Source organism: Atractosteus spatula, chromosome 4 (genome assembly GCF_055471065.1).
Source record: "Atractosteus spatula isolate fAtrSpa1 chromosome 4, fAtrSpa1.hap1, whole genome shotgun sequence".
Lineage (NCBI taxonomy): Eukaryota > Metazoa > Chordata > Actinopteri > Semionotiformes > Lepisosteidae > Atractosteus > Atractosteus spatula.
The window spans coordinates 3,328,053-3,340,071 of record NC_142709.1 but is presented as its reverse complement, the minus strand read 5'-3'; the positions used below and the strand labels follow the sequence as shown (position 1 = coordinate 3,340,071).

Genomic DNA, 12,019 nt, shown 5'->3' with positions numbered 1-12,019 from the left:
CCAAATCTGAGCTTTCAGATGTGGTCACCCCTTCGGTTTTAAGGTGTTCCAGAATTCAATCAAAATGTCCAATGTTAAAAATAATGGATTTTATGAATAATTTCCATGCTTGTGAAAGCGACATCTGGTTTAACAGAATTTTAGGTTGAACCGCTTTGCAGCTACCCAGGCTGTCCAGTGCTGTATTGCACAATGCTCAGAACATTCCAAGAGCTAAAAATAACCCAGAGCCAGTTTCAGGGCTAAGAGTAGGAATTGTATTGCTTGATGTTTGCAGTTGAAGTGCTGTAAGGAGGCTGGATATAAGACAATGGTCACCGTAGCCACGCTGGGAAGGAACCTGGGTGCTCTGGAGCCGTGGTTGCTGTCTTCTCCGTGGTCCGGGCTCTTTCCCTCATACGAGGCAGCAGCTTCCTTGGAAGAACAGAGCTCAATCGGGTCTGCGCTCTGGGCGCGCCAGGCCGGAGTGTTTTGCACGTCGCGAGACCAGTGAGGCCGTTCACGGGAGCGGTCCTGCTGGGGTTGAGTTTCGCCCCGCGGGCGCCTGGAGGAGTTCACTTAGGGACTGGCCCGGCGAGTAGCAGAATGGTGATGCTCTGTCGTAGTTTGGCGTGTTTTGCCTTCACTTCCAGCCAGTTGGGCTCCACACGTGTGCGCAGGGCTGTGGTGGGTCAGGCTGCCTTCACTCGCTGCAGGTGGAATTGTTGTTGCAACAAGACACTCTCTGACCTCCCCTTCAACTGGTCTGTTGCACACAACAGTTAGAGTATTGTTCTGCATGACTGAGACACTCACTAACACCCTTCAGTGTCGTCTACACAAAATTTCCAGGTATGTGCAGCGCCATGTTCTGTGATTCAGAAAGAGGCAACAAAACTTCTGGTGGCGTGAAGCAGCCTTATAAAATAAAATAGCTTTATTGGCCATATACAGTTTCTTGCAGTAGGAATTTGTCTTTTTGCAGACCCCAGCTTGCTCTCCATGAGACAGGGAGAGACACAGACACAGGGAGAGAAGCTTGGGGTCAGAGTGCAGGGTCAGCCATTTATACGGCACCCTGGAGCAACTCGGGTTAAGGGCCTTGCTCAGGGGCCCAGTGGAGTGGGATTCCTCTGCCGGCCGCGGGATACGAACCGGCAACCAACCAGCCACAGGCGCAGATCCTTAGCCACAGAGCCACCGCACCGCCCAAAATTATTACACTGTAAACAAGCAGGGTTGTGAATACATCTCTCTTAATCCAATAGAAATATTGCTCTCGATTTGGAGACAGATTTTGTACATTTCTAGGTTTTAAATGTCTGCTGAACAACTGGTACTTATTCGCTCATACATCACATCACATCAGTCATTAAAGGATATCATGGGCTAGTTTTATGCTTAATGCTTAATTTTTCTCTAAATGAATTTATTTTTTGCCCGACTTGCAATAACCAGTCTGGGAAATTGGGACTGCAGTTCCCCTTGAATTCTATTGCTGCTGGAGTAAAGCACAGTTACCTTATTGGAGCTCCAGCAAGTGCAGCGAGCTGAGAATTGTCTGATGGCCTCAAGATGCCTACAGGTACAGCCTATTCTTGTGCATTTCTGAATGGCAGAGCAGGTTACTATATGTGCACCGAAGTGATAGGAGATGCTGGTCCAAGCTGCTTCCCTTTTGGGAACCTAACAACCACGCCTCTGATAAGGGTAGCTGATTCTGAGCGAGACTCTGCAGAACTGAATTCCCTGCCTGTTTTTTGGGTGGGGGGAGTGAAACGTGCCCAGTTTCAGTTTTGATTGCAGTTTGGTGATATATTTATATACATGTTAGAAAACTATTATTAGATCGGTTTGCGTTTTTGGTTTTGTCGTGGCCTAATTTTTGGGGGGTCAGGCAAAGCAAGTGAAAGGAGCAGAGTAGTGATGCTCTGTCATAGTTTGGCGTGTTTTGCCTTCTCTTTCAGCCGGTTGGGTTCCACACGTGTGCGCAGGGTCCGTTTTGCCTCATTCACTGCAAGTAGAATTGTTGTTGCAACAAGACAAGTTAGAGTTCGGAGTTCAGCTTGTCATATGCACAGGTAGAGCGAGCTGCTTATTTGCACGTATGCTCCAATACAAAGACATTAAGGAAACGCCCACTTAAGCACACGACGACAGCAAAATTAAATAACGCTCAAAACTCAGTGCAAGTGGTGTGCAAAAGGAGCAGCAGTGGGAGTCAGTGGTGAGAGGTAGAGTTCAATAATCTGATTCCATGGTACTTCTGGAATCGCCGAGCAGTTAACTGAGGAGACAATTAAATGCCATTTTTAAATCTCTGTAGTGCTGAGCAGCCCTGGGTGATGGTAAAAGGTTAAAGCTGTCTGCGATGAAGCCTTCTGGTTCCTGGTACGCTGTAATAGATACCCACTTTAACGTGACATATGGCTTATACAACTGATCTCTAAAGCTGCGAAGACCTTTTCTGAGCCACTGTGGCTGCTCTCACAACAAAACATGTGTCTAGGCAGGTTCCAGTGGTCTGCGGAAGTGCTTCAGTGTGAATTACAGTTGACTTTAAGTGTTCATTGCGAGTGTTACGAACAGGAATCGCCAGAAGCCATGCACATCTTCACATGGTTTGGACCATCATCAATTATTGACACTGGAGTGCTGCACCAGAGAGAGAATTTCATTGCAGAAAACTAATAAAATGCTCGATGTCTCAGCTGTGATTATTAATTTGAGTAATATATATATATATATTTTTGATGAAAAGTGATCAGAAATTGCTGTAGTATTGTAATTACTTCTGGGTCTTTTTTGTATATTTGCTGCTCTGGAATGTCTCCAGCACATGGGAGATGATAAAAATTGCTTTAACCTTTGAACGTACGCACTATTGTTAAGGAACACGTATATCCCTGGGTCAAAGGAATGGCAAACTCCCGTGTGATAAAGTGGTTGATGCACATGTCTTTGGGGCCTGTCTATGCTGTGGGCATGGTGTTGCATCCCTCTCGGACAGGTTCAGATTCAAATAGAACGAAGCACAATTCACAAGAGGGTTAGTCGCCAAGCTGGTTTCCCCTTTACTGTTACCAGCTGACCTTTGGTTCCACTAGACTGGGAAATGTCAGCCATTAAACCTTAATGTGCTGTGCTTGCTCTCTGTGCTGCGAGTTGCCTTAAAGCAAATTCACAGCCCACTGCATGATATCATGCTTTGAGTACTCTTTAGCACGTAACATTCATGTTTTAAACTTAAGGTAGTGGACAACAAAAGAAAGAATCTCTGTTAATTAGTGGCACCAAGTGTATTGAAAGCAAGGGCTTTCTCACAAGTGTCTCCTGCCTTAAGCAGATAACATCCCAGCATGCTTAGGGTCTTTTATAAAATGCTGGGCAGGCCTGGTTGCCTGTAATTATGGTTGGCATGTTTATAAGAGAAACTCAAAGCATATTCTCACCTAGAGTTCCTCACTTAATTGCTTGTGGGCAGATTGTTCCTCTTTATTTTTGAGGAAATATCGACGGCTGTTATCAGCCTTCGTTCTAGGACAGTGGCAGTGTTCCCTGCTCATTGTGTTTTAGAGGATGTGCTAATAGTTTTTAACCATTGGAACTGAACTGTTCTCTTTAAAAAAAAAATGTATGTTTCCTGTTATTTTAATGCAGTTATTTCTGGTGGTGTTCTCTAAGTCCTTTTCATTTTAAGCTATCCTGTTAAGAGCAAGGTTTCCAGAATGACATCATGATTGCTGTAGGAGGCACCGAATGCCTAGCATATCTCTCCTCCTGAATTATTCTAGCTGTTAGAAGATTGCAGGGTAACTGAGGAAATTGCAGTGTACGTGTGCTCTTTTCCAAGGCTACGGCCTTTTGGCATCTTTACAAACAAATGACATAGAGCAGATTTAAAGCCCTCTGGCTTGAAACTTCATTATGGAAAGCTGATATTTTAAATCGCAACAGGACAATCACAATAGTGAATGCAATATTGTAATGAGATTGGTCGCACAAAGCAGCCTTTGGAAGTACCACAGTACAGCTCTACCATATGAAACAGTGGTTACTCTGGAACGGGTCTGTCCTTTTTAAGGACATAAATATTAATTTCTCATTTTTTGAAAGTAACTTCTGTGTTGGAAAAGGACTGTTTGTAGTGCCATGAGATGGCCATCTGACATGGGTAGATTGGAAGGAATCATTGTTTAGACTTGTAGCAGCTGGCCGGAGTCGATTTTCCATTTTACGGCTCCAAATTTGTAAGGTATCGAAGTGATTGCTTGTTACCATCTCATCTGTCCTGAAGATGAGAGGGTGTTTTGTAGGAGTTGAAGGGCAGTAGTCTTTCCCTGCAACAGTGAAAAGACTAGAGGACAGGGACGGATGAAAAAGGAAATGTGGGGAATGTGTATTTGGTTTATTGTGTGCCTCTTCTGTAGCTGTCACTGCTGTCTAAAGGGCTGTAGTGAATCTGGTTTCAACACTGCTCTGCTTGTGTGGAACTCGGTATGCTTTGGCTTCCTTATGTCCTACTTTTAATAAAGTAATAAAGTATTTAATATGGTGGGGGTGGAGGGGAGTCCCCATTACATGTAAAGCGCTTTGAGTGGAGTGTCCAGAAAAGCGCTATATAAGTGTTAGCATTTATTATTATTATAATAATATGAAGGAAGCAATAAACTTTCAAATACTCTGCATGGAATGGTTGTGGACCATCCAGTGTTGAAACTCGAAAGCTGCCTCCACACAGCTTTAAGACTGGAGATGAATACATTGCATCTCTTTCCAGTGGGGCAGCTGAGGCAAAAGCAGATAACACAGTAAGGGCTAATGAATTGAGCAGAATGAATGTTGCCTTAGTCTTTTTATATACCCACCCTCCTTCCAGCTCATCTCTGGGTCCAGTCTTGGACAAACCTGCACTGTATGGCAACTGTGTTAAAGAGAGGCAACTGCTCACTTGTGCCTGCCTGAAGTCAGCTGAAGATGAGCGCGATCTAGCATTGTTGCTGCCTGTGTAGCTCATTTAAGTTTATAAATAGATCCCTGTAATGCAATCGGTGTAACCCGTCTGTGAGTGCGGTACTGTGTGGAAAGGCTGAGGAGAACTCTGTGGGTGTATCCGGAGTATGTAGAGTGTGTTCGAGCGGGCTGAGGCCTGCTGCACGGTACGGCATTGTCTTACCCTCTTCTGCTTTGTGCAGATGCCATGCTTGTGACTTTTTAAGACCCTTTCACCGTGAATCAAGGGCTTGCGTGCTGCGTGTGCCATTCCTGACAGAGGAGCCACGGCCAAAACACATTTCTAATCAAACAAAATACAATAACGTTGAAGAAAAGAGTTGAGCGCACTGGTATTGTGTTGTGGTATTGTGTTGCCATAACCTTCAACTTGCCTCCACTAGCGATCCAGTACTTTGTGCAGTCTTCCTTCCATTGACAGCGGGCTGCTTGGCACTAGCCGTTTGCTGCTCGGTGTTTGTCTCAATTTTGTAGCATGTTTGTTTCTGTAATACATTTCGAGTAACATTTTCCTCTCTCCTCTGCAGGGGCGACATGTCAAAACTGGCCAGCTGGCAGCCATCAAGGTTATGGATGTCACCGAGGTAAGAGTGAGCTCTTGAAATGTGATCTCCCCCAGCCCCGTGCTGAATCATGTTTTGTACTTTGCTGACATCCTTAGATGGCAGCATTGGCAAGAGATTTTCTAGTCCTGCTTTTAACAGGATAGTCTGCGCTGAAGATAAAGAGTTATTGACATGTCTAGCAGTGTTCCTGGCCCCTGCTGTTTAGCGTTTTTCAGTGGAAGTACTGCTTTCTAGGACTGTGTTCAGCGGGGGTCATCTCAGGATCTCGTACTGCTCTGACTCTTGACTGCCTGGGGTTCGCACGCTTGACAAGATGTGCGTGTGTCCTACGGTGCTCTTGAGGGGTACCGCCCTATCAACACAAGAGGTCACCCCCGCTTTCGGGGACAGGCACGGCTCGTCTTGGGACCACCCCCACGTGCTCCGTGCGGCGGTCCCCGGAGCGACTCTTCCCCGTGCGCCACGGCGTGACCCCTGCCCCTCGCGTGAGGAGGGGAGACGCCCGGCACTGCCCTTCAGCCACCACCGCGCATCCTGCAAGAAATTCATTCCTTAGTCACAGGCTGTTTTTAATATTTTCCCTTGCCATATGCGACACCTCTGGTGTTTTCTTTTTATTTGTAAGACTGCGGTGGGGGGCGAGTAGCATTTACAGCACTGTGCAAGGAACTCAGGATGGCAGAGGTCACTCACACAGCCCACAGAGCAGGCGGAGAATATTCCTAGGGCATCCCCACCTTGACTCCAGAGCTGCAGCTGCTGCAGTGACGTGATGGCATAATGATCCATTATTCCACACACCCGGAGCTGGTCTGGCGTACATCAGCTGTCATCTCCAGCCCTGTTCGTATTGACACCTTAGAAAAATGAAGGAGTGGGGGTCAAGTTGGCGCTGCGTGAACGTGCCTGAGGAAGCCCTCGAGAGCCGCTGTACAGAACGTGATCGATATCATCGAGTTCAGTTCCTCACTTATTGTATGCAGGTGGATATTTTGTGATTACCGTCAATGTATTTTGTTGCTGCGATTTAATAACCGGTCTGAGAAATTGGGACTGCAGATCCCCTTTAATTCTGTATCGGCTTCTTGTCAATTTAGAATTAAGATGGTTCTCTAGTCATCTCAAAAATTAAATGCATTACCATGTGCAAGTTTGGAAGTAAATTATTTTCTGTTGACCCCATTCTTAATCATGTAACGGCCAGGAGATTTTTCTGCAGTTTTGCCTGAGATCTGCACTAAAGTTTTCTGAGGCACTAACTTGTGAAAATGCCGCTGATAACTGCAGTTCAGAACCTGACAGTCTCGCAGTAACTGGCATGGAGCAAAGATTTTTTTTCCAAAATCCTCTTCTTCCAAATAACAAACAATGAAGAACAAATCTGGTTTGTGTTCTTGCGCAATTTAAAATTGAAGAACCCGTTTTGCAGAAAAAACAAACTGGCCATAACGTGAGGAGGAGCCCTTTTCTGTGGAACTCTGTGATGCTGGGGTCTGACAGCTGCTACTAGCATGATTCTGGAGGCGAAACTACGGTTACAATTGAAGACCACTTGTCTGATTCATTGCGTTCATTGCTATATCTGGGCCCCTTTTACCCGAGTCACAGACCAACTGCAATTGGTAGTGCAGGGGGAGTCTTCCTCAGAGCTACGCATTTCCTCTGCTCAAGTCTGCCTGTTCTGAGCAGCTCTGCAGACCGGGACGCCATATGACCAGTTTAAAGCTGCACACAAAACCACTCGGGTATAGACCTTTGCCATTGACCACAGTGCCCTGAAGTAGAAGTGTCAATTCCAAGTTCTGTTCAGTGGTGTTTTTCAGCAGTTGCATTAGAATGGGACTGAACGGGTTCCATTATTAGCAATGTTACAAGCTTTCATAGACAGAAGGCTAAATAAGCTATTTTCTTGTGCTCTTTTGCTAGCCTTTTGTGTTTCCCTGTGAACCTTAATCATGTTCAGTCTTGTCTCCACTCCCTTTCCCCCCATTTATCAGCACGTTGTGATCAGACAGTTCTGTGCAGCAGAAATTGCACAACTGTACCCTTTGCAAGGGCGTGTAAAGGCCCTGAGAGCACAACACCAGTATGTCACCAGCCCAGAAGACACTTCTCACAACACTGGGCTCTTGCCCGTCCCCTTTCCATCTGTGGTGCCTGTACTTGCAAAGCCTCTCTGGTGCAGGTGGAGAAAATGTTTTTATTGATGCGTGTTCTTACCTGCTAGGTGTTAATCGGCAGATGTATAATCACAGTCGCCGTGCCTCTGTGTGTGCCAGAGATCTGTTTGACGCATTTCTCCATCTTTAGTCGTGTCGTAGTCCTTCTTGAAGGGGATGTCGTTCCTGATATCGATGCCGTTCAGGTTTGAATGCAAGACTAAATGCTACCGTTTTTACTCTTTCGAATGATCCTCCATCAGTTACACACGGGGCGTTTACAGGCTTGTACCTGTACACAAGCACTGATTTTGGAAGGGCTCCAGCCAGCACTGGCTGTAGGTGTCCCTGATGATACATGTGGTGAGCTGGGCTGCCCGCTGAGTAATTCATGATTTCCCCTGCTGTTCAGCCACCCAGTTTAAGCTTTTTGCATGAGGCCTTAAATATTTTTCACTTCATTACTTGCTGCTCGAAAGAGCGAGCTGTCAAGCAAGATTTGAGCTGTTTTTAGTCGCTCATCAGAGCTGTATTAAGAGACTTGTTTCCACCAGGCCCTTACTAAAAAGTTGTTTTGGGCCTTGCTGAATTCAAGCGTGTGGCCAACAAACTCCTTCAGTGTGTTTTTCGTCAGATGGGGAGATGTATCTCGGCATGGTGTAGTTAAAGAATTTAAAATGGTGTAAGATGAGGGAGCAGTGATCCTTAATTTGTCCAGATTAAAAAAAAAAATAGTTTACGTGTTAGGGCTGGAAAACAATGTGAAATTGTTTTAAATGGCTTGTAAATTTTTCTTTGACACTGTGACATTCTTTACTTGTTCTGATCAGTTCTAGGCTAGACCTTGTTTGTTTTTTTAATTTGTCAACATAAGGTTATCTACAAAAGGACTGTAACTGCGGCAGGCTTTCTTTTAAGGCAAGCTTCTGGTTATTGAAGACAGTGTTCCAGGATGTGCATCATTTCCACTGGCATATTTCTGCAAGGTTGCCCTGACCCATATTGTGCTTCCTGTTCTATATATTCCGTTCCAGATTTCTTTTACCAGCAAAAGAATGGTTTTGCATCTGTTCAGACATGTGTGGTAGCGACTAGCTGGGTAGAAAACGGTTCCCATTTTACGCATCAAATTCTCTATAGTTATAGTTTTACAGCAGATTCTTATCATGACATTGTGTTCTAACACTGTTGTACAACATTAATCCATCAGCTTGCTGCTAAAACCCTGGAACTCAACTGATTCTCCTTTAGGGTTCAGGGGCACATTGTAGTTGAATATTGTACCTTTTCAGGAAACAGTTTTTCAGGTTTAAAAGTATAAAGAAGAAACTCCAGCTGTTTCTCTTCGGGTGTGAAGAAAAAATGAAACATTTTGGCTCCATAGCCGAAACAGCTTTTCTTCTTTACTACGTGAAGTTACGATCACTTTATTAGCCCGATGCAGTTTCTTGCATTAGGAATTTATCTTTTCGCATACCCCAGCTTGCCCTCCATGAGACACACAGGCACACAGACAGGGAGAGAAGCTTGGGGTCAGAGAACAGGGTCGGTCATTTATACGGCACCCCTGGAGCAGTTGGGGTTAAGGGCCTTGCTCAGGGGCCCAGCGGAGTAGGATTCCTCTGCCAGCCGCGGGATACGAACCGGCAACCAACCACTCACAGGCGGGGATCCTGAGCCACAGAGCCGCCGCTCCGCCCAAGTTAATGTCTGGTTTGTTTTCTGGTTCAAGTTTTTTCCAGCTCCTTTCACAAGACTCTCAAGGATGTTCGCTGGCTCTTAAATGATTCTTGTTGTGAATTACTTAATTTGTTACAGTTTAATTTGTTTTAGGTATCTGCCTTCTTTTGTGATTCATCACCACACTGATCTTTGTCTAGGAGAGTCTTAGGACTCTGTTTTGTGTTGTACATTAGTTTAGGAAGTCTTAATCCCCCACACCAGAATGTATTCTTTCCGCTTAATTTTGTTTCTGATCATGTCATTTTATTTTGTTAATTGCAAGCATCCAAATGATGTAGCCTCATTGTTTATACACCAGAATTTCATCCCTGTTCAACCGTTAGGTGTATTCCTTGAACAATATTAAGAGTATTATGTGGTGACACTGTGATAAACGTTGGTTTAGGTTGCTGCCATACTAACTCACTCGAGAGAGAGTGTAACTCTATAACTCTTGCCCAGGGCCTTGAAGCAGTGAATAACAATCCCAACAGCTGCACCAAACATGTCTGTGGAAAATCACACATTCATGATGAACAGCATCCCTTTACTTATTAATGGCTTCGATTTCTGCCTGTCTACAAAACACACAAGATAAAACCAGTCTGCTGTTTTTTTTTTGTGCCTGGCTGTCCAAGTTTTTTTTAAGCTAAAAAAACGTTGAACGGGGGAAACGGGATTCATTGAAGCTTCTTAAATTTTCTTTTTTTAAATTCAAGTCTCTTGCCAAGCATTGAAAGTAGTGGACTGGAACATAGTGGGGTCCCTCCGCAGGTCGTCAGGGTGTTGGAGGCACTTCAGGGCATCGCTGTATCCCATCATTCCCTGCTGTGAGGGTAACATGTGGCCGTGAGAGAAATGAAAGCTGTAGCTTAAATGGAGGAGTTACGGCTGTGCGCTGGGTGCAAGGAAACAAGTAATAGTTGTCCTTGTCAAAAAAGACGTTTTGGCTGTGGTTTCTTCAGGTGTCCTTTCAGGTTTGCTGTACGTCACTAACACTGATGAGGACAGTGAAAATCTCTTTCTTTCAGGACTGGCTTATTGTTGAAGTTGTTTGTCAATTCAAATTGCTTCATCTTGAGTATCTGGTCTAGATTAATTGAAGTAGCAGTTGGTTCCTGTATTTAAGTAAAAAGCATAGATGCCTCTGAATTTTGTTTCAGTGTAGATGAAGGCATCTACTGTTAAACCTTATTTCTTGGAGGTGGTGCTCACTTTAAAGCTACATTACAAATACCAGCAGAACAAAGTAAGAGATTTCATGTGTATGAATAACTGTCTTGTCATTTATACTTTTTTTGCAGGTAGTGTGTGGTGAGAATGGTCAACTCCTACAAGGGCGTTGTCTGCGATCTCTCCACGTTTCTTAAACTGAATATTGCGTTCATATCCTTCTTGCACACTGACAAGGTTCTGAAAACCATTTTGACGTTTTTTTTCCCTCCCTGTGGCTTCTTTAGGATGAAGAAGAGGAAATTAAACTGGAGATTAATATGCTGAAGAAATACTCTCATCACCGAAACATCGCCACGTACTATGGGGCCTTCATTAAGAAGAGCCCTCCTGGGCACGACGACCAGCTCTGGGTGAGTGTGTCACCTGGGCCCGGTCAATGTGCCCCTTATAAACCTCCCCTCCAGCGCTCAGGACCGCCCTGCTGGGCATCTCGCACAGCTCCTGGGAACCTGATCTCTCTCACCGGCTCCTCAGAGGATCAGGCCTGCACTGGTCCCTAATGAATTTCTTCATGAACATGTTTGGAACCATCTCATTGTCTAATCCTTCGACCCCCGAAAGCCTCAAGTCATTTTCTAGATTTACGTTTTCTACTTAAGTTACATTTAATAGCCTCGGCTCGACTGTACGTTCTTGTCAAAACATCTGAGTGCCGTGGAGTGTTTTGACATGAAAGAGTCTGGAACTCCAGAACTCCGACATGACTGCGCACTTTACCAAGAGCTAGTGTTGCAAACGATGTAATAAGAAATTTATTTGGTGTTTCATTTTGCAAACCAGGAATGTCATTGTTTACGCCACATTGCAGTCAAATACCCTATAAATTAAAAGCTCTGTTTTCAGAATGGAAAATGCAATAAAGCAAAAGTGATGAAGCAAAAAAATAAAACGAAAGCGCTGCAATATGAAGCAGTCTTCTAGTCAGCGGTCTGTTTCATCTTAAATGTGGATGCATATTGCATACACCCTAGTTAAGTGTAAAATATTAGGTTAGTCACACAGGTTGCTCTTTATATATCTGTTCTGAAGAAACACTCAGCATTTTTGTCTCATCACATGTAGATATTTGGAAGTACTACTGAATGCATGTGCCCTGTAGTTCAACCCTGTGGCCCCAGACGCTTGTGTAGACTTCTGGGGTTTTGTGAAATTCTGTTCAGTGATGTGTTGGAGGTCTAAAAGGCTACAGTGGGCTAGTATCCCATCTAGGGCAGGAGGCTCTTTCCTAACCAGTGCCCTGTGCTTCTGGGGAGAGCTTCAGCCTGCCCCAGCCCTCACCAGGAATGGCATCGTACTGACGATGGGTGACAAAAAAGTGACCTTGACCTTAGATTTCAGTGCGAC

The 12,019-nt window shown here is 44.7% G+C and overlaps 1 protein-coding gene across 12 annotated transcripts in view; it reads left to right on the top strand.

The window, feature by feature from the left end:
• Positions 1–12,019, top strand: part of map4k4 (mitogen-activated protein kinase kinase kinase kinase 4) — a 103,724-nt gene that overhangs the window by 36,013 nt on the left and 55,692 nt on the right. For all 12 annotated transcript variants that reach the window (XM_088912542.1, XM_088912539.1, XM_088912541.1 and 9 more), the window contains exons 3-4: positions 5,520–5,576; positions 10,900–11,025. In XM_088912542.1, the coding sequence (XP_088768668.1) occupies positions 5,520–5,576; positions 10,900–11,025 (183 nt within the window). The remainder of the gene's footprint in view (positions 1–5,519; positions 5,577–10,899; positions 11,026–12,019) is intronic.